The 21,774-nt window shown below is 42.5% G+C and overlaps 2 protein-coding genes across 4 annotated transcripts; both read right to left on the reverse strand.

Moving 5' to 3' along the window:
- Positions 1–504: 504 nt before the first annotated feature.
- On the reverse strand, positions 505–6,625 carry yrdc (yrdC N(6)-threonylcarbamoyltransferase domain containing). The gene is made up of 6 exons (XM_079343530.1): positions 6,375–6,625; positions 5,008–5,203; positions 3,584–3,698; positions 3,379–3,498; positions 3,092–3,222; positions 505–1,272 (listed from the first exon to the last, which is right to left on the reverse strand). Exons 1-6 carry the CDS (start codon positions 6,514–6,516, stop codon positions 1,203–1,205), a joined length of 774 nt encoding a protein of 257 aa, XP_079199656.1. The 5' UTR covers positions 6,517–6,625; the 3' UTR covers positions 505–1,202.
- A 1,014-nt stretch (positions 6,626–7,639) lies between these two features.
- Positions 7,640–21,708, reverse strand: mtf1 (metal-regulatory transcription factor 1). 3 transcript variants are annotated; one of them, XM_079343526.1, is made up of 11 exons: positions 21,623–21,708; positions 19,890–20,421; positions 17,067–17,305; positions 15,404–15,535; positions 15,020–15,093; positions 14,042–14,175; positions 13,541–13,618; positions 13,008–13,104; positions 12,278–12,900; positions 11,591–11,660; positions 7,640–11,137 (listed from the first exon to the last, which is right to left on the reverse strand). In XM_079343526.1, exons 2-11 carry the CDS (start codon positions 20,355–20,357, stop codon positions 10,662–10,664), a joined length of 2,391 nt encoding a protein of 796 aa, XP_079199652.1. In that variant the 5' UTR covers positions 20,358–20,421; positions 21,623–21,708; the 3' UTR covers positions 7,640–10,661. The 3 variants fall into 3 exon arrangements, with proteins under 3 accessions (XP_079199652.1, XP_079199651.1, XP_079199653.1); XM_079343525.1 differs by lacking the exon at positions 21,623–21,708 and adding an exon at positions 21,150–21,612; XM_079343527.1 differs by lacking the exons at positions 7,640–11,137; positions 11,591–11,660; positions 21,623–21,708 and adding exons at positions 11,784–12,014; positions 21,150–21,613.
- Between the last annotated feature and the right edge of the window lie 66 nt (positions 21,709–21,774).

Raw genomic sequence — 21,774 nt, forward strand, 5'->3', positions numbered from 1 at the left:
CTGGACATTGAAACTCAGTTGGGTTTTTTTTATAACAGGTGTTCAGCATCAGAGAATGTCAATCCATCTGACAGGTAGCACAGTCAAAGTCAGAATCAACTAAAATCCTCCAAATGAAGACAGACCTCACTCGTCTGAGTGTTGGGGGGATTACCTGAATGGAAATCAACCATCTGAGGAGGAGAGGTGGAGCATCTCACCTTCCTCTTTAAAGAAAAAAAACCCCCAAAGGAATGAATCAGATAGTATCTTAAGACTTCACTATATGAACGAAAACATCCCACCGACTGTGGCTCGCTGCTTAAACGATGCGTGCGGTTTAGATTTAAATAAAAATCCTGCTGTCGATTTGAATTTCCTCAAAACAAAAAAAAACAAAAAAAATCAAACTTTGTTCTTTAGTGTTTCTGTGTGTGAAGGAGGCTTCTGAATAGGTTTTTGCTAGTTTGGTGTATTTCACACACTGCTTGAGAATCAATGATGAATTTAGAAATGAGACAGAAGAATGTTTCAGATAGTTTAATGTGCCTGTGAAAAGTCGAGAAAAAAAAACTTTTATTGTGGCGGGTCCAAGGTTGTAAAAACCTTAGAATGAATTGACGTCAAGAAATGAGAATTAAAAACAAACGTGGCAGTTTTGAACAGATTACAGTGCTATGCATCTTGTAGATAATGTCCTGTAGATCAAACTGTGACTTAGACTAAATCAAACAAGGGATTATTTAAGAGATACTTCTGGGCACACAATAGATTATAAATATACATACAGTACAATATTAATGACATTTTCTCCCATCCCTCATGTTTCCACTACAACTCAATCCTTTGCAGAAATATTACATCCAAATAAAAACTCTAAACATTGTTAACTCAGCTTCACCATGTTCTTATAGTTTCACTTTTATTCAAACTGCTTTACTCGGTCTATGTTTGTGATGAAAACGCTGACATGAATGAGAGTTTATTCATCCCACAGTAGAGACATCAAGGCAGAAAACAAAGAGAGTCCAAACTTTAAAACCGCCACCATCAACCATGACAAGTTTAACTCTTTGACTTTTCCTGAGTTCAGTTCTTTCCCGGGACAATCATTCTTCCACGCGTGCTTGAAAAAGGGACACGTCATTTCTGAGGAGGGAGAGGGGGTCGATGTCGGCTGTGTGTCTCAGCGCGTGTGTCGTGGAGTGCTCTAAGTTCAAAGGTCACGCTTCCCCGGCGTCCTCGGACAGTCCATATTTATGCTCCAGCACATCGACCGTAGAGGAGAGGGCACTGAAAGAGAAACACAGTCATGTCTTGTTTCATGTAGGGAGTCTCCTGCACACTTCCATGTGAGAGGTTTGAAGGTTGGGGGTGGCACATCGTTTGTAATGACAACGTGACATTAACTGTGGCTTTTGTTTTTTTCTTCAGCAGAACAGCAGTCATGGCTTTCTGTGGTCATCATATTCAAAGTCTGCTCGTGACTCATCTGAGCAGGCACCGAAGACGGATCATCCTGCCAGTGATGGACGACTGTTTTTCTAATGACACAGCAGAAGGTCTTAACACTGGCAGGTGCTGAAAGCAGGTGCATCGTTCTGAGAAATTAACCTCTGGCACATCTCTTACTGAGCCAAACAGTAAAAAAGAAAACCCGGAGGAACGGCCACGTCACACTCCGGTCTTGTGTTTATTCGCTCGTCTTTAATTCATTTAAAGGCTGCACTGTGGCAAAACGTGAGAATGTGTTCGCTGTTCTTCTGTGTGATCTTTGGGCTGAAGACATAAAATAAAATATAAATGTACCAAAAATATAATAACCAAAGAAAAACTTTAACAGGGGATGGATCAAAAACCACACACTGTATTAACAGTGGGCTCCGAGCCGTGCGTGATTTTTGGAACTGGGCAGTAACTTTCTCCGATCTATTTCCGTCTTTAGATTTACGACACATTTATTGTGTTGATCCGTCAATTGCAGTCCTCAAACACTTGCGGAAAAGATATATAATGAAGCAAAGGTTGTCATAAAGTGGGAAGTAACTGCACATGCTCGTGCATCACCGTTTGGTACTCTGCAGAATGGTCCTGCTAGTGGTAATCCATAAAGCGCCCTCTGCTGGTGACAGCCTGAAAAAGAGCTGCTCGTGTGATACAGTGATGCTCAAATGAAAGGCTACTTAACTGATGAATAAATGTACTAATGTCAGCGCATATCTGCAATAAAATTAGCCGATACCAATAGTCAGTGGATGTGCTAATATCAGCTGATGTTATCTGTCTGATTAAATCAGTCGAGCTCTAATTAAGAGCGTTTGGATCTTACAGATCTTCAGGCATTGTGAAGCCATCATTGAGCTAAAGCTTTGATTACGTTTTCACTTAAAATGAGCACGAGCAGCCAAGGAAAAAGAACAGCTGAGTTCACAATCAACAATCACACACGACATAACAGGGTTTTTTTTTTGTTACACATTGCATTGTGGGAGAATACTGTGCATCAACCACAGAGTTTTAACGTTCCTGCACAAGGCCCGAGTGATCCGTCGGGGGACCCCGGAGGCTCATCGGCTTCTAATACCGTCTGAGCCTGACTTTGAGGCAACCTGAGGACAGGCTGAGAGCTGGAGCTGAGGCTGCCTGATGACAAACGGTTACATCACGCTCACCTGTCATTCGGGTCAGCTACACGTCTGACTCTGGATGACACGAATTGTTAATGAAACACAAAACAGGTGCGTGTGCCCATGAGGACAATAACCATGACGACTATATTTCAACCTCTGAGGTTTTCTGCCTGGCATCAACGCTCACTCTCCAAACTGCTGATACCGTCCTGTCGGCTTTGGATGGATGTTTTTCCTTTCACACTTATTTGTGGATCTTGGAGAAGGCTAATGTTTGGAAATGTAGAAGTCATTGTTCTATTGACGTGCCATGCTGACTCCGTCAGTCTCAACACAGATCATTCTGATCAATACTTATTGATGACTGACATCTGAACTGTCACATCCTCTGTGAGGACGCTGCAGTGTCACATAGACCGACCCCAATGTCACGTGTTTGTATGCGTAAAGCTCGATGAGTCCATGTAATATCGTGAACTCACCAGCCGGGTCTGATGATTCGGTATTTGTTGAGCACCGACAGGTCGACCACCGTTGAGCCGAGCCGGCTCTCGTCTCCTATTGGTCCCCCATCCACAACCACGGCGAGCTTGGGCCAGAGCTCCTGAAACTCCTTCACAGGGTGAAACACAGCAGCTTTAAAAAGGTGGAACCTCCAGCTAGCTTAACTTGATTAAGAAAGACAAACACACTTCCAACGTGAATCTGCGAGCTGGGAAGGATCCTAACTAACATCGCAACAGCCTATCCTAAGACTTCACACACTCACATGTACGGCCACAGTGCTGGTGTGGGAGCTGATGTTTGCGCTGGTGAGTGCGAGTGGTTCCCCACACGTCTGGCAGAGGCGTCTCATGAAGGCGTGATCAGGGATGCGGACGCCTACGAGCTAACACATAAACACACGGACACGTGAAGAACACGCCGATCGTCATTCATTCAACAATAAACCGTTATGATGTGGGTGGACTTACTGAAGTGAAGGGGTTGAGATCCGTGTTCAGGACGTCCGATCTCTCAAACACCAGAGTGACGGGACCCGGGAGCAGGTCCCCTAACAGCGCCGTCTTCACCGTCACCTTACAGTACCTGAGCAGAGGAGCACAAACGTGTCCATGGAGAGCAACGCTTCCAAACATTTTGGTAAAAATGGACCAAGTCAGTCTCATGTGTGGAAAACAGTGTTCGGGATACAAGATTACAAATTACTTTTTCATAGTGATGAGCAACAGAAAGTGGTAGTTCAGCACATAAAGTAACCTGTTAATAGTAAGTTCAGCAATCAGACGTGTCAGCGCACAGATAAGTAAGATAGCAAAGAGGGCAGCTTTTACTTAGTGGAAATGTTCCCATTATTTTTATAAAGAGGAATATTGCATGTGTCATCCCTGTTGTTGGGCAGCAGAGTTACAGATTACAGACTGTAAGAACAGCGTGGGGCGAGTACTCTTAACGCGTCACTTTTCTCACTGGGTATCACAGTAACATGAAAACAGTGATCCTGTAATGTAACGAGTTCATTTTTAAAGTAACATTTCAAATTTGTGTTTCTGAATTTGTGATGAATTCAGGATTGTTTTACAAATCAACAGTTTTGCTTTACATCAACAAAAAAACAACGACATAGGCTACATAAAATAAAAAAAGGAGGAACAAATGAGTAGTTCATGGACCGGCATTAACCAGGAACACTCATTGTCACAGTGAAGCATTGATCAGTGGGTCGACAGGGTGGACCTGATTAATAACAGGCCTGTCTGAACAGAGGATTTCAGAGGATCGGAGCGGTGTCCTCAAACGCACGATCACCACCAATCTTAAAATGTGTCTACAACTTTAAATGACCAGTGGATTATATATATATATATATATATATATATATATATATATATATATATATATATATATATATAAATAAAGGGTTAGGGTACATTCTCTGATATTTGATTATCTGTTTGAAACAACATTCAAGCAGAAATCTGAAAAATGTGCCGTTTGTAAAAAGTCCAGTTACTTTTGTAGACTAAAAGACTCATCTTTGTATCTTTAGTCAATAACGAGCTTCATCTGCAGCCATAATAAATACAGATCACGGATGCAAAGACGGGTTTCTGTGCGACAGGAGGTGTGCTTGTCACTCAAAATGCAAATGTGTGTCTTGTTGGTGTGAAAAAAGGAAGTTAGCCTCTTCTTAGTGTGACTCATATCTGTGCAACATGGAAGGCCTTACACAAAATCCATCACACTTCTGACGGACTGACACCTAAACACAACACACGGATGTTTCGCTCTGTTATATGAGCTTCTCAGAATCACCGTTCAAAAAGAACCCGGCTCAAAAAGCAGCCCGTCCTGTCGTTCGGCAGGTAAACCAGCAGACGCCCACACGCGTGCTTACTTATAGATATCCTCGATCTCTCCCACGCAGATGGCCAGCGGCTTGTGTCCGTTCCTGCCTTTCACATCGTAGGTTTTTCTGATGGCGTCGGAGTTCTGGGCCAGACATGCCAGGCCGTAGATGGTGTCAGTGGGCACGGCGACCACGTGACCCTCCTTCAGAGCCTTCACCGTGCAGCTCAAGATCTCTGCAGCGTCTGCAAGTTCAATTAGGCATCGCACCATTCAATCGCAGCAGACAGATGATGACAGAACGTCAAGGCTTCACTCATGAACATTCACTTTTATCAGTGACACTGCATCAAACTGGTGAGTTTCATATTGCAGGATTTTATGGTAAAATGAGAGACGGCTGAAGGACATTATTTAGCAGAGGAGGATACTAACACATGATATGAATGAATCTATAAATTCTCACCAAAGGGCCCTCAACTAGTATTACACATACAATCTCTTTACTCACGATGGAGAGTCGTAGTTTCTTGTAAAATAACTACAACTGAGCTGCACTGAGAGAAATGTAGGAGATATTGACGTTAAACCATTTCAAGGCATTGCAAGGAAAAACATCTCCCATCATTTTCAGCTGCTCTCTCCTGAAAATCGGCTTCTTGTTCCATAGTTTTACCAAGTAATCACTTATTCATGACTTTGCTGGGAAAATGCATCAAAATTGTGAACGCTTCTTGTGATCATTTCTACATCAAGGCAAGAGCTGCACCTAATCGAGAAAAAATTCCTGCAGCATCTACATTACAAACAACAAAATAAAATAAACTGTGCAGACTATTCCACATCAACTTATGAGGTCTCCACAAATACAATCATCTCATCTCGGTCCATTCTCCATGAGTAACTTTAGAGACCAATGGTTTTCCAGCTAATTTAAAAATAAAGTTTTGAGTGTATTAAATAGAAATAGTGTCTATGTTCCTATTTATAATACCTCAGCTGCTATATATTAACATGTTTATTATCTTCACTTTAAGGATAAACTTCCCAAAGTTCGGCCAAACATCCGACTCTATAAGGTGCCATGTGAAAACTTTAAAAATAAAAAGTGGATGCCCGGCCGGATGTGACGTTTGTACAGACAGCTGTTGTGTTCTTCACTGTCTAAAAATCATTGGACAGTGAACCGAGTTCTTTTGCAGTGTGGTGTAGGTGTTGGCTGTCATTAGGGTTCATGTCACTCATGACGGCAGGAAAAACAGGAATCTGATGCAACACTGTGCAATGTTTATTGTCTGTACCATTACTGACAGCCAAACACTTCATGTGATACAACCTCAAACAAACACCAGAGTCTTTCCTCTAAATTCAAACACATAGTCTCAATCAGGCACCCACGTGTTTCTAGTTTCTCACCTGTTTGACTGGCCTGATGGACAGACGGCCCGTTGGAGGTGTGCGGCAGTAAACGCAGCACTTTGGTCTTTAGCTCTTTACACATCTCTTCTCCTCCTCTCGATCTGATCGATTTCACTGCAAAAAGAAACACAGACCTCATGAAACCAACGCGGACTTGTCATTTCAGAACAGCCGGGGCTGGAGCATGTTGGTTGTTGCCTGATGAAATAACAGGAGCCTTCCGGGTTACGCCCCCTAAACAATGACGCTACCTTTCTTAAAGGGCCAGCAGCCATACGCGCTCGCAAAAATGCTCCCCAAACTTCTCTGGCGTTTTTACTGCAGTATAACAGAACATTAAAACTCTGAAACTAATAGACAGCACAAAATAACACAACAGTAGATATTTTTGGTGAGACCCACAAAACGTTTTCTTGTTTATCAATAAATTGATTAAAATGAATGAATAAGTAAAATAAAATTATCTATCATATTTATCTAGTTTGGTGTCAAACATTTAATTTCCTATTAAGTAAACGATTCAACGTTAAAAAAAACGTATGTACATGAAAGACATTTTCTGCCATCTCTTCTTTCAGTAAAAAAAGTCGTCAACGTAACCTGTCACCCTCCTGACGTCACATTAATTAGAGGAATTTATATCACCTGTGAACTCCGACGTAAAAACGCAGTTGGCCAAATCCACTTTGGAAATACAGCGTTAACACGCCAGATATGTCTTTGGTCATGGCCTCGAACCCAGGTAAAATACAAATCACATGAGCATTTCAAGCATAGTTGTCAAACTTTTCTTATTGTGCTTTTAAAGTTACAGATTGTACAGACGACTGTCTGACCGTGCAGACTGACGAGGACGTGTCACAGGTCACACAGGTGAGACACAATTTGAAGCTTGCACACTTTATTGAGTCCTCAAACTGAAGGGTAAGCGATATGTTTCCTTTTCCATAGATCCTGGAGCATGTGGAGAGCAGACTGGGGACTCTGTCTGAGAGGATTCATTTCTGTAACGCAGTCCTCAATGACCTGAAGGATCTCAGGGATGTCCTAGCGGTGAGATCTTCATCACCTTTGGGACATGCTGCTGATTTCTGAAAATTCATCTTGGGTTTTATTCCACAGAGGAAATCAGCTGTGGATGCGTCCATACCCCCTCAGAAGTGACCAGACGGACACTAAATTATTTTATTTTTTCCTTTTTATGTTTTATAATTAAATAAATTTCATTAAGTTTGATGAAAATGAAGAGTGGAGAACAAGTGTTTCAGTGATGAGGATAAGGTTTTATTAGTATTATATTGCTCTCAATTCAGAAAGTTATTTCTTATAATACTTTATATGAAACAAGCATAAGCAACTTTTCACATTATACATTCTTTAAAAAATACAAATCCTTTACAACTCACTCTTTGGGTGTAAAGACATTCCTCTGGAAGCATATAGTCCCCATTTCTCTGACTTAAATATTGCCCATTTGGAAAAATGTTGGCAAAACTCTGAACATTTTGAGCTGTACATTTTTGTTCAATGTGCTTCCAAACAAATGTCACCATCAGTGTTTTGCTGAAAACCATTCCAGGTAAAGTTAAGAAACAGAAAGCTGAGACACCGTAAAAAAAAATCTCTGCCTGTTAACTCAAACAAAAACATCAGCGGCTGCGAGTTTGACTTTCAAGGAAGATGAGCCAACAAATTACACGCATGACAAATCAGAATATGTGAAAGGCTGAGATCATTACATATAAGTGGAGTGAATCCCAACGAAACATGTTTACATAAAAGTACAAAAAAAAAAAAAAGCTGCATACATTTGACCAACATAATTCTTAAAACAGAATCATTCATTCACTAAGTAGTCCTTTAAACACATCCAGTCTGTTTTAAACAGCAAATGAAAGGGGTTACTATTATACAACTTTCAAATAACATCGGTCCAGACATCGGATTGTGAAATACAAAACGTGACGAACATAAATGCATCAGAAAAGCCACATCTGCCTCTGAGTTCTGCATACACGTACACGGGAGGGGATAAATAATCTTTGTGTCCTGAAGTCAATATTCATACACATGAATGCCACACCTAAAATTGCATAGTTGTGTTCAGTGACAGTATGCATGTATGATGTTCTACAGGAATGAGCTTGACTCATGGCAGTAGTTTTACTGGATGCCTTACCAAGGGTGAGTGTTGGTAGCTTCCTATGTATCCTATACTGCATACGTGGAATGATCGAGAGAACAAAATGCATGACCCGAGCCTTTCACAACATAGCTATCTGCCATCTTGGCACCCATGAACCAAGGGAATGAAATAATGGCATAAAGACAATAAAAAAAAAAAAAGCGAGACACGAGTTGTTTGGTTTTGATGGCATCACCTGCATCTGTTATATGGTTCATTATATCTTTAGCATAGCTGCACATCCATAACCAAACAGAAGGCAGAAAAAAAACCAGACGCTTTAAAGCAGAAGCTTTTCTGTCTCTATTGGTTTTTCTTTGAGCCTGTAATCTGCTGAAGTGATAGCATGAGTATCGATGAAGATGAGCGCGTTATCATGTCAATGGCAAGTCTGAAGCAGAGACTGTCAAGGCAAGGAGGCTCACAGAAAACGTGTTGTAAGGCCAAGTGGCTCTACACTCTAGCATACAGGGCGCGACGCCGTCACTATCATCATTGCATTGTGTCCCTTGTGAAAACAATACTGCTAAATTACACTCTGAGAGGGACACTATGTGTTACATATTTCGTAACAATAGACTGTACAAAAGCCCAGCTGCTAGAAGAACTATTCAACTAAACACAGCCAAAAACTCATGTGCATACATGTGACCGGGGGAAGAATGCAAGGATACATAAGCTCCGAACTCTGACACTTAGAAATTCAAAAGTCTATACAAAAATACAAATTCTAGAATAATCTACACGTTTCTTCACACAAAAATGTATTTACACTGTCGCCAGGACACCGTCTTTAAATGCTACTTTACAGCAGTTGTGTACAATAGTCTGTAGTGGTGCTGCACCTCAGCTAATATGCTCAAGTTTGTGTGCAATAAACGGGGAAGAGTGCAGCAAAACGTAAGGCTACTGCCAGCGCGGTGCATCCAGGAAGTAAACCTGTCTGAGTAACCAATCAAAGGAATCAGGAACAGTTATGACTTGATGCATCCCTGAGAGGGTTCGAACCCTTTAAAACATGGGATGATGACAGTAGTTCCTCACCGTTTTGTTGTGGCCGATTGATAGAAACAAGCAGATCCTAAAGGATAACTGTCTTCACTGTGCAGTCGACTAAAGGTGCCTTTTTTTTTCCTTCTTTTCTCAAACTTGCTTTTCTGTTCTTACAAAATGAGAGCAAATTCAGTAACATAAAGACTCAACTAAAAAATACAAGTGATCGGAATAAATTAATCATAGATTTCTCTGTTATCTTGAAGATAATATTATTACCAGTAAAATGAAAGAATCAAGCATTAAATAAATTAACATGTACAATTTTAAATTAGTTTAAGTTATAGGCAACGTATTGATGTCTTGACTTAGTTTCACTTTAAAAGACAGGCAGATGTGATCACAGGTTATTCTCTTAACTAGTAAATAACTGTCAAAGTATAAAAGAGTCATCACATTTTCTGGACCAACTACTTCCTGGAAAATAAAAAGATAACGAGGAAATCACTTCATACTTTATGATCGTCATGAGGGGCTGCGAGGCCGACCTCTTCAATTTCCTACTGGGAGAGATTCTTGTTAAGATCAGAGATAATTCCTCTCACGTACAGTGCAATCTGGTCATGTGCATGCCAGCTCTGAGCATTGTTAGGACCTGTAGTACAGTACAAGGATATAGAGACACACTTTGTGTTTTTCGTGCTCAGGCGTGTGCGACCTTCAAGCCAGGAAAATGGAACTCTGAAGTGATCAGTGCTTGGTCGACACTCGTCCGTTTCAGAGTGGATATCGAGGGTTCATATGTACAGACTGATGTTTCTAACAAAAGGATCTACTGCCGGTGTGTTGCATCAACTTTGTTAAATGTCAGTGAGCAAACTAATCCTCAACCACTGCAATGAGACTAAACAGAAACGTTATTCATGTTCCTGTTGCACAAGGTGAGACAGAACTGAATGCACTGCAGGTATAAGGGCTTTAACGCACACACACCATATATGGAGTAAGACGAGGTGTCACTGTGGAGAAGGACTGGAGGTGTGTCTGGATTTAATGCCTGTGGTTGAGTGGTTACAACAGACAAACGCACTGAGAAGGCGTCTCTTCTAAGGATGGCCGTCGGTGGCCATGCTGAAGTCTTCAGCGACCAGAAGCAGCGCCTCGATGTTGGCAGCCGTGTCGGGGCTCTGCAGCGAGAGGAAGTCCGAGACATCCATGTTGGATAACCCGTCAGACGAGGGAGGGTTGGCGGCAGTGCTGCTCGCTATCGTGGAGAGAGTCTGAGCCGAGGAGGACGAGGGAGGAGAAGAGGATGAAGAAGGGGCGTCCGGCCTCAGCTCACCCACCTCGGAGGAAGACTCCGGGAGGCAGGAAGAGGGGGCGGAGGGAAGCTCTGTGGGCTCCGATGGTGGGGGAGGAGGGGGCTGTGACGGAGGCTGTGCCGAGGCTGAAACTGTGGAGGAGGCACTCTTTGAACTGTTGTCCTTCGCAGAGTCCCTGCAGGCACACTGGCACTGGCACGACTCCTCCTGTTTGATGATGATGACGGGCAGGCTGAGGCCGATCTGTTGGACCGAGTTGCCTGAAAAGAAGAAAAAAAGCAAAGCGAATAAGTTGGTTGCATTAATCAGTTACTGTGACACTGACCTGCAAGCATTTCTCAAGAAAAAGACAGTCTGTAAAAAAAGTGGACGAGAGTCAAAGCAAAATGAACAGAAAGTGACACAATGATCAACAAAACTAATATTTTCTGATTTGGATCTCTTCAACCTAAAGTGCTTTTGTTTAGTGTGATGTCATTTCTTAAGAGATTTTTTTTTTTAAAACACTGGGCACAGTTCTCAGCTTCACATATTTTATCTCCTGCCAGGCTTGTGGTGAAGGCTCTCACAATTAGAGATCTGATTTTATATCAATTCTAACAGGATTTAGAAAAACAAACGCAGAGTAAATTAAACATGTTTTTGGTAAGAAAAATGTGTCAAACTTCTTTCCAGCCTTTTGAAAAACTCTCCCATCATGTTGATTAACTCACCGACGTTTCCTCCCACTGGTATGGCTGTCGTGAAGAAAACCTTTTCCACTTTTGGAGCTCCTTGATGGGCCTGTGAACATTAAACACCACAGTTCAAGCATCATACTGATTGATACACTTAAAACTATTGGTTCTTCCTGCTTTGTTGCCTTCAATTTGATATTTTTTCTGCTGTTTCCATGTTCCCCCCCTCCTAAAATCAGTGGATAAGAAGTCCAGAAAAGGCAGAGCAAGTGTTGTTGCTCTGTGTTAGTGAGCTGCCAATCAGAGGTAAAGTGCTCTATTCCGGCTGTGCAGAAGGAGACTTAAAGCTGAAGTGATTGAGACTAAAACACACCTCCTTCCTGAGGTGTGAATCAACTAACAGTAGTGTCATTTCATCGTCACGTTTCTGGCTTAGTTTTGCTCCAAGTGAAGTCGCCCCCTGCTGGTCATGAGAAAGAATGTAGGTTTAAAGCTCCGAGGTTTAGCGCTCCATTTTAACTCGACTTTTATACACATTCTGATGTTGTAGTACTCGAGAGCACTTTATGAAGGTCTTTATCTCGTCTCAGAACTTAAAGCCTTTTTACTCTGCCTTGCTTTGTGTGATGATTTTTCATTGATATTCATGGTCTCAGTCTCGTCTGTGGAGAATAAAAACCTGATGCATGTAGGGATGTGTTTTTAAAAAGGACTAGTACTCACCGCCTGCTCTGGGTTCTGCTGGCTGTTGGCAGCGCTGCTGAGGATCCACTGCAGGTTCTGGTCAGACATGACCAGGCCGGGCTGTAGCAGGTTCTGGGTTGGAGCTATGGTGATGGTGGCCGGGGTCGATGGCAGACCAGGGCCAGAGTTGGGGACAGGGTTGTTGGCCAAAGGCACGGGTTGAGCAACAACTGCCAGAGCATCTGTTGCAGCAGCAGCAGCAGCAGCAGGCCCAGGAGCAGCTCCTGGTGCTGCGGTGCTCAGTGCTGGAGTCACTGCAGGAGGAGCAGCAGGGATGGACTGCGGCAGAGGAGCGGCCTGGGTGGCACTGTTTGGCTGCAGGAATGCTTGGACAGAAGCCGGCACATCAGAGATCTGATGAGGCCCGCTTAGTGTCATGTAGGGTGAAGGCTGTTTGGAGCTGACGGGAGCGGAGAGAGGAGCAGGGGGGGAGGCCTCAGGAGGAGAGCTCTGACTGAGCTGGGAGGGAGCCTCCTTGACTGCAGCTGTGTTGGAACAGTGAGTTGAGGAGGTAGGATTAAAAGTGAAAGAGATGATGGATGAGGCATCGGTCGCTCCAGGATGGGTAGAAGTTTCAAGGCTGAAGTGTTCACAAAGGCCCTCTGAGGAAATGAAAAACAGAAACATCAGTGAACAGGGAGATTTGATATGTTTTTAACGCAGACAGATTTCAAAGTACACTGACTGTTGGAATGGAAAATGTACTGACCATGTGGATGGGCATCATCTTGGCTGACGCTGTTTTCAGGACTCTGGAACATGAGCTCAAAGATTTTCACCGGAGTGTTGAAGTCCAAATTTTGAGCCTGTGACAAAAGCAAAAACTACTGAAAAGCAGGAAACTATCTTTCTACTTCACATCTTGATTACTTATTTAAACAAGCTGCCTGCTCACATCTCTACCGTCTCGACAGTTCAACATAGAGCTGGATGAAGTGGCCTAAAAATAAAATCTCTGATTGATTTAGAAAAAGGAACCCGTTTTTAAATTGCAGTTCATAAACTTCAAAAGTTCACTATGAGGCAGAGCACATACTGTACCTGGGGCCGCTCAGCCCCTCTGTAGGAGGATAACTAGAGGGCAGGATGTGAACTACGGGAAGCCACAGGGAGTGGCGGAGTATGTCAAAGAGAAAATCTCGATTCTTTTAAATCCTGATTTCATACAAACTAGATTCATTCATAAAACTCATTGATCACCCAGCTGTAGTTCAATCCGATGTCAAACATGGTCAGACTTACGTTGTTGATGTTCTCTCGAAGCTCCGAGTCCGTAGAGATGAGACTCAAGTCACTGAGGCACAGCGAGTGATTTGCATCCTGGATTGAAGACACGAAGGCGAGCTTATTAAATCACTCATGAAGAGAATGTGACGTTTACAGTGTGTTGTTATTCAAGTTTAAATCTTGCATGACATTTGCTCGGGTCATAAAGACTCCCAGCATTGCTGTGGTCACATCAGTGCATACATACAGCTGGCCCATTCTGTTTGTTATATCATTTGACATGAGGTTATTTTGACAGCACGTCACATGTTAATCAAATTATGTGAGAAATTCTGCCAACGTCGCTGGGAACATTGTAGCCTTTGGAACATATCTCACATCAAATCTTCACACGTTTGGAAAGCGTGAAGGAGAAGAGGATCACAGAGAGACTGGGCCAACACAGAGAGCTGGAGTGTCCCGCACACACACACACACACACACTGAGAACTGGCTGTTACTGGAGCTGTGACTCACTTCAGAGAGCGGATGGGTGAGAGTGACGCTGAAGGTCTGTCCTTTGTCGTGGCCTCGGATGTGACTCTTCAGACTGTACTGGCTGCTGAAGGTCTTCTCGCAGCCATCACTCGGACAGTTGAATGGTTTCTCCCCTACAGAACAAGTGCAAACACAGAGAGAGAACGCAGAGCGGCTGGATGAATCATTTACATTTAAGCACCGTGTGGAACATTTCACTGGAAACCTGCAGCAGAAACTCAGGTTTCTGGACGTAACTGAACTGCCCCGTTATTGTAGGAAAAGTGTTGTGGGAGCAGTCTACAAGTCAGTCCTCAACTCTAGCAATATATATATATATATATATATATATATATATATATATATATATATATATATATATATATATATATATATATATATATATATATATATATATATATATATATATATATATATATAATCTACAGGCCTGCCTCTGCTTTCACTCTCAAAAACCCTACACTCAGTTTATCAGAACCAGAAATACTTTATTAATCCCAGGGAGAAATGTGGTTGTTAACGATGCTCAAAAACTCAGAAGTATGGAAATCATTTAGACTAAAATAAAATACAGATACTAAAATAAGTAGCAGGCAGGACTGGAATAATAAGATATGTACAAGCGCAAATGACTCAAAGATGGAACATAAAACAACAAACAGTTCCTAGTATACATCACGATGGTCATCACTGCTGTTAGATCAAGTGGAGAGAACACTTCTCTTTGTATTCTGTCTAACACAGTGGGTTGGTCTTCTCCTGCTCAGCGGCATGATGATGATGAACACACGTATCTTTTTCGCTCTAAATCCCTTACTGACAGCAAACTCCCTGACAACTCTTTTCACTACATCTTAAAAACCCACACAATGTTGGCGGCGTCAAGAGGGACGTTTTCCATTCAAGCGTCCCTAAATGAAAGAAGGTTCCATACGAAGCGATATCAAAGAGAAGTACCTGTGTGCGTCCGTACATGTGTTTTCAGGTGATGACTTGCAGCAAACGCTTTACCACAACCGTCGTGGTCACACCTGCGGGCAAAGGTGAAACAGAAAACAGGAACACATGAAATGAAAGGCAAAGAGAACAAAGTTATATTTAAGCACATGGATTTGATGATTCATCGACGGGAATACCAACAAGAACCATCGACATTAAGTTAACGACTCTTAAAAACAGCAGATAAGTAGTGAATCTCACTGATTCACTTGGCTTCTGTAAAATGTAACAGTTGGTCACAATCAGATGAAAAAAAAAGATTTTATAAATAAAAGGAGAAAAACAAACAATATTTTTGTAGTTAAGCAAACAATAAAAGCTGCTCATTGATGAAGTGCTCACCGGAAAGGCTTCTCCCCCGTGTGTGTGCGAATGTGCTTCCTCAGGTCGCTCAGTGTGGTGAAGTACTTTGTGCAGCCCTCTGACTCACAGTTGAACGTCTTGCCTGTGTGAAGTCTCTGGTGTGCTTTCAGCCTGCCGAAGCATTAAAGTGTGTTTTATTACACGACAACGGGAGAACATGCAGAGAGACGAGTAAAAACTGAATATTAGAAGAATATCACGCTCTCTCTCTCTCTGGATCGCTGTGAAGATTGCGAGTAGAAAGAGAAAGAGAGAATGCACCCATGGGTGGCATCAGCTGGCTGCTCTGAGTAACAGCCTTCGACAGGAAGTTGACGGCCGCGGCACAGCTTCATAAAGCCCCAGACAAGTTGTCATAGCAACTGAACCAAAACAGGCCAGAGGGCTCGGATGCGGACTGCTCGAGATCCCAACCACACAGTCAAATGTGACTAGATGTCGAACAAGAGCACGATCAGACACAAACATGATGTTTCGATGACATCACTCTTTTTTGTGTCATTTCATTTGTCATGGGTTTTCACTTTTGAATAAGTCATAGTTCTTTTTGGGATAATATATGTATATATAAAAATAAGACATTTCTGAGATAGCAGGATCGGGGTCCAAGCAATGACTTCACTGATAGCAGAAGGACGAGTCAGCGTGCTGACTCGTATTGATTCATTGAAAGAAGCAAATATAACATAGAGGAACAGAGCAGCATTCAGACATTTACATTCACATGTCAGTAACAACAATTCAAGAGACGAAGAGCTAGCTAATCTAGAAATACAACTTCAGAAATGCATGTCATGACAAGATGCATAAATAAATGGAGCTTACAGGTTACCTAAGTGAATGTATAGCAGCAGCCCGTACAGTAAATCAAGTAGAATTGTTCAGCACTCAACAGACTGACAGCTAAAGATAAATAAATAAGGGCAGAGTTTCTGTTTGACAAGTACATTTCACAGAACTGTCAGCCACATGGAGGGAAAACGTTTAGACCCGACAGTCTGCTCGGTATTAAGCACACTGGATGAAGCTGCAGCTCCTCTGCTGTCAGCACACGGAGCATGACGAGGGCACGTCGGGGCACACCGACACACTCGTCCTAAAGTTTTCTTTTTAGCCTGTGACAATCTCTCCAGGTGGCTTTAAGGCTGACCACATTGATTATACCGATGCTTTTAGCCACATTGCTCGGATGCATATAACTGAATATTGTACTTACTGCACTATATTATACTTTATAACTGTCAATCTGCCGTTTATATAACTCACTGCCTCTGATCACACGCCACTTTAACCTGCCATTCACTGCACACTATTTCTTCATTGTCCTGTTGAGTTCACCCCATTACAGTCCTCTGTATGTATTCCCTCCTACTACTTTTGAAATTGTATTTATGTTGCTATTTTATTTGGTTTTTGACTTTTTTTTTTATTCCACACTGCTGCTGCTGCAACGCCCGTATTTCCCCATTGGGGATCAATAAAGTTATATCTTATCTTATCTTAGCCAAAGAACGAGATCATTCAACTGTGTGACTTGGAACTTGTTGCAACATCAACGTCATCAGAAAGCCAGAGCTGCTTCACGTTCAACATTTAATGTATTTGGGTGAGTGGGGATAAAGGTGATGGAAACGAGGCCGACCTGTATAACGTGTTGAAGGCCTTCTCACATCCCTGAACGTCACACTCAAACGGCTTCTCCTTGGTGTGAACGCGGACGTGGATCTTGAGGCTGTACGACGTGAGGAAGGCTTTCCCGCAGCCTTGTTGATTGCACACGAACGTGTACTCTCCCCGGTGAGTCTTCTGGTGTGTCCGCAGGTTTCCCGCCGTGCTGTAAGTCCTGGTGCAGCCCTCGAACATGCACTGGTAACGCTTCACCTGATGGAGACAGAAGGAAAACAGCATCAGAGCCCGGCTGAAGGAAAACAATCGCCGTCTGTCACGTGACCCTGAATGTTAGAATCTCTCAAAGAGCCAGGAGAGGAAGTAATATCCGGCGTTGCCATGCAAAGAAGTGACCGTCTGTGTCAGTGTAACCTTTTCAGACTGAACCTGACCTCAGTGAGTCAGCCACCCGTCAGCAGATGAAGCGGGTGAGCACAGAGGACAGGAGTGATGACTAACACAGCATGCAATACATCCCGTCCATTTCGGTTTCACAACAGCGATCTTCAGTGCCGTGTGTCAGTCTCCTGCTCCTTTTCTCACAATGAAGGCCTCAGGGCAGTGGGAAGAAAAAGGCTCCTTTCTCCTCTTTAAAAAAAAAAGACCTTTTGTGATTGAACATGAAATCAGGAGGAGGACTTTTTTTTTTTTTTTGTTCTGCGAGCGCTACAAGCGAATCCCATTTGTCAGCAAACATTAACTGTTCCATGGCATATATTTAGAAAACTATTTCCGGCCCCCCCAAATGTTCCATTCATTTGTCAACCAAGATAAGACTGCATATTTACTGCTGGCTTAAATCAGGTCACAGTTTTTAACTTTAATTTTCGGAATCATAACAAAACGCAGCAAAGAATGATTTAAAGTATTTTCATCACAGAAAAGAGAAGCATGAATAACATGACTGACAAACTGAGCAGCCTCAAACTTCCATTTGTATCATATTGTAACAAAAAAAGACACATACACCGCTTAGCTTCCTGATAGGAGGGCTGACACAAAGCAGACAACAACAACTAACACTGATCTGAGTGATGGGTAATCAAACGCCATTCATTCTGATGTTTAAGGATGTGGGAGATGTCGTTTGTTAAGGAAACATGAGCACAAAGCCACAGTGGGGACCTTGCTGCAGCTTGTAGCGTGGTGCTGTATTTATCTCCCACACCATCGTGACTCTCCTCCCCATCAGCTGGATCATTAGAAGACAGTGATGGTCTCCTGCAGGCACAGTGGAGGAGCCCACTGTATCTGTTTTAATGGAACGGTCCTGTGACGGTACAAACAGTTATATCTCTAGAAGGAGCTTAACTTGTCCACACAGCTTTCTGTTGCTAACAGAAAACAGCAGCTCTTAAATTCTCTAACTGAGTTGATGTTCTTTCGAGGGCAGAGCGGCTTCTACTGTTTTACATACTGTACACACTGAGTGAATGCACATGTTTGCATAGTGTGCTCAAACTAACATCCTGACAGTCACAAGTCACAACATCATCCGTGGTATTACTAAGGCTGAGCGTTTTGTGCAAAGTCAAAGTGAACATTGTCACCAATGGTGCAGCGTGTTGTCTCTGAGATGTCCATCCTGAGCTTTATGTCACCATCGAAACACTGACATCCCAAAATTCAGCCTTAAAATGACAAAGAGTGACACAGAAGGCACAACAATGAAATTTGAACCAACACGGCAAACTGTAATGACAACCTTTCCAACATAACAGACAGATGAAACCCACTCCCAGCTCACTGCACTAACACGAACAAATACAGGACAACTACCAAGAAATCACACAAACACTCCTACACAGACTTTGCATTTCACTCCTCCATACCATTCTTTGTTTTGTTTACACTTCCAGGCACTATGCATCCCAACCTCGTGTAATCAAAGACTTTTCACTAAAACGGGATGTGACGGTGCTGCAACATTTGCTTGTTCAAGTGTTGCTGGAAACATGTTTCACTCAGAAGCAAGAATCACAACGGCTCCATAACTTTCAAAAACAATCTCCTTCCATTCTTCTAATGATTTGACTTTGTGTTGATGTTGTTGGTAATGGCAGAGGGATGAGCATTTCAAATCAAATCATTTCCTTTGTGGAAAAGGAAGTGTTATTGCCAATTTGCCTATGGCTTTGGTCTTTACGATGGCTGTCATTTACATGCAGAAAACACAAGACAGAAACTTCTATTCTTCTACCTCGTCTCCCCAACTCCAAGGGCTCAGTGCGTTTACTTTGCTGACAGGGACTGAATTAATGTAAAAGAAGTTGATCTTGTTCAGTGGTTAAATAACTGTTTTTGTTTTTCACAGAGCCTCTGTGCACATTAGGACGTTTAAAACGTGTGAATAATTCCATGCAGTCGTTCAGGCACCCTGCCCACTTACACAGAAAAAGAACGAGCTGCTTTTCCAGAGCACACCTTGTGTCAGATCATTTAATAGTCCAGTTCCACTCATGAGGATGGGAAAAGGAGGCGGATTATTCTTTGAGAGGGTTAAGCCAAGGTCTAGAAATGAGTGAAAACACTGTGGAAACATCAGGACCGGAAATGTTTACTGCATAGAGGTGACAACTTAAAGCTCATTTTAAAGACCAACAACACATCACTATCTTCGTCTTGGTCCTACCTAACAAGGCTTTAACGTATTGTTTGTGAGTCAGAACCATGACAACCTTCAAACCAGCAGCAGGTATTTAAAACAACAAACTGGAAAAACTTGAAGCGCTTCTACAAACTCAACAATTTTTTTACTTTAACAAAGATCAAACCAAGCATCAAGTAAAGAATATACCTCTCTCTGCTTGGTCTCGGGGCACTCAGAGTGCAGAGTCAGGGTCGCACCCTCTATGTTGCGGGGCATGGGGGTGGAGCCTGGATTTATTGTGAACTGGATCTGGTCCGGTGAAATGGTGTGATGCACATAACCCTGTGACATCCCATCAGGGTCATTCATAAATGCCAGAGAGCCCTCCTCCTCATCTCCATCGCCTTCCCCCTCTGTGAGGAAGGTGACCCCATCGTCATCCCCTCCGCAGTGACCCTCCTCTTCGCCCTCCTCATCCAGGCGTATGGGGTCCCGCTCGATGAGCACCGTCGTGCGGTCATAAACGCGCCCCGAAGACGACGAAGGCTCGGGAATCAGGTCATCGTCTTTGTCGTAGTGGATCTTGTCTTCCTCTTCATCATCGTCCCGCACTAGAGAATCCACCTCCACCTCGAAGTACATCGTCGCCTCTGAACGAGGGCCATTCTCACTCATGGTCCCTGGTGCCTCTCCTTCCTTGGCGAGGAGGACTGCACACTCACACTGTAAACGTTACAGCCTGAAAAAACAGGTGGTAAAGCACTGATTATTTCTTTCCAACAAGTTTACATCAGCTTTTAAATCAGTACATAGACATAAAAGGCTTGAAGACGAGAAAACGAAATGAGCATCTTATAGTTAAAAAAAGGAGCTAAAATATGTGTTAAAAACATGAAAGTAGGATGAAAATAACGCAGGATTTTCATTATTAATCCTTGCTCGAATTTAACACAAGTGAAGGCAAACAGAAAGGTTTTAAGCCTGAATTTAAAAGCGCTGAGAGATGAGGCAGCAGACTTCATATTTTCAGGGAGGCTGTTGTTGTTAGATTTTTGTTAGTTCTCATAAAGCAAATTGTGAGCACTGCTCTTGAGAGGTGCGATATGAATAAAGATATTATTATGAATGGTTGAGAGGCATGCTGAGAGGACACCGACATCTAGAACTTTCTTATTTTATGACAGCAGTCACGAGAGTTCACGGACATGCGTCTGGATCAACCAACACATTACACTCATTATGAAAGCGTTCTTTTTAAAACACCGTAATAACTAATACATTATAATGTCACACTAACAAGACAATGACAGTTAATTACTACATCATGTTGACGTCCATCGACAAGCTAACATTAACGATAAAAAAAACAAGTCCGTTTACAAACACCAAGTGGCCTAATAAAAAAAAGTGTAACCTGTAGTAACAGTGACTGTAAATGTGATACACGATAAGCAGTGTTTTACTGACCTGGTGTTAATTCTCAGAGTACATATTGGTCAAATCGTTGCTAGCCTCCTCAGTGATAAGTAGCTAGCTTCCCCTTATTAAACACATATTACATTTTCCTTTTTCTTATGTTGAATATAAACTGCACGTCTTTCGTTACTCACGCTTCTGAACGTTTCCCGTCTTGATGGCGAAGTGAACGTTACAGTAACCATCGCTGTCTGTGTCTTAGACCCGTCGGGTGGGCTAGCTTTACTCAGGCTTGTTGTCCACTGTCCCCTTATTATTTCACTTCACATGCATAGCTCTGCTAGCTAGCTACACATTTAGCTCACCGCTAAGCTAGTGAGTTAGCCACAAACGTTATTCCGTCTATGTCGACAAATAGCATTAATTCTCCTCCGTGCAATGAAAACGTGTTTCATGTTTCATAAAATTACATTCTGACGCCAGAGTTTACCAAATTCAACGAAATGACATTAAATTATATTTACCTGCGTGTAATTTTTTTTAGCTTTATCCCTATGCTCTGATGTTTAGCACTTTCTTTATATCCCCTCCCTAGAAAGGCAGCCAACGTCATGCGTGATGAATTATGGGAAACGCATTATTCTTACGCTTAATGAAGCAAAACATATTTACAACT

Source organism: Symphodus melops (genome assembly GCF_947650265.1).
Source record: "Symphodus melops genome assembly, chromosome: 5".
Classification (NCBI taxonomy): Eukaryota; Metazoa; Chordata; class Actinopteri; order Labriformes; family Labridae; genus Symphodus; species Symphodus melops.

What these genes read in the sequence shown, in the direction of transcription:
- yrdc (XM_079343530.1), bottom strand. Translation starts at nt 6,516, where the DNA reads ATGAGGTCTGTGTTTCTTTTTGCAGTGAAATCGATCAGATCGAGAGGA. An exon ending in CCATCAGGCCAGTCAAACAG is followed by an intron (nt 5,204 to 6,374) that starts GTGAGAAACTAG and finishes TTGAACTTGCAG; the next exon opens with ACGCTGCAGAGATCTTGAGC. An exon ending in CCAGCACTGTGGCCGTACAT is followed by an intron (nt 3,223 to 3,378) that starts GTGAGTGTGTGA and finishes CACCCTGTGAAG; the next exon opens with GAGTTTCAGGAGCTCTGGCC.
- mtf1 (XM_079343526.1), bottom strand. Translation starts at nt 20,357, where the DNA reads ATGAGTGAGAATGGCCCTCGTTCAGAGGCGACGATGTACTTCGAGGTG. An exon ending in GCCTTCAACACGTTATACAG is followed by an intron (nt 15,536 to 17,066) that starts GTCGGCCTCGTT and finishes ATGCTTCGGCAG; the next exon opens with GCTGAAAGCACACCAGAGAC. An exon ending in ACGGGGGAGAAGCCTTTCCG is followed by an intron (nt 15,094 to 15,403) that starts GTGAGCACTTCA and finishes CTTTGCCCGCAG; the next exon opens with GTGTGACCACGACGGTTGTG.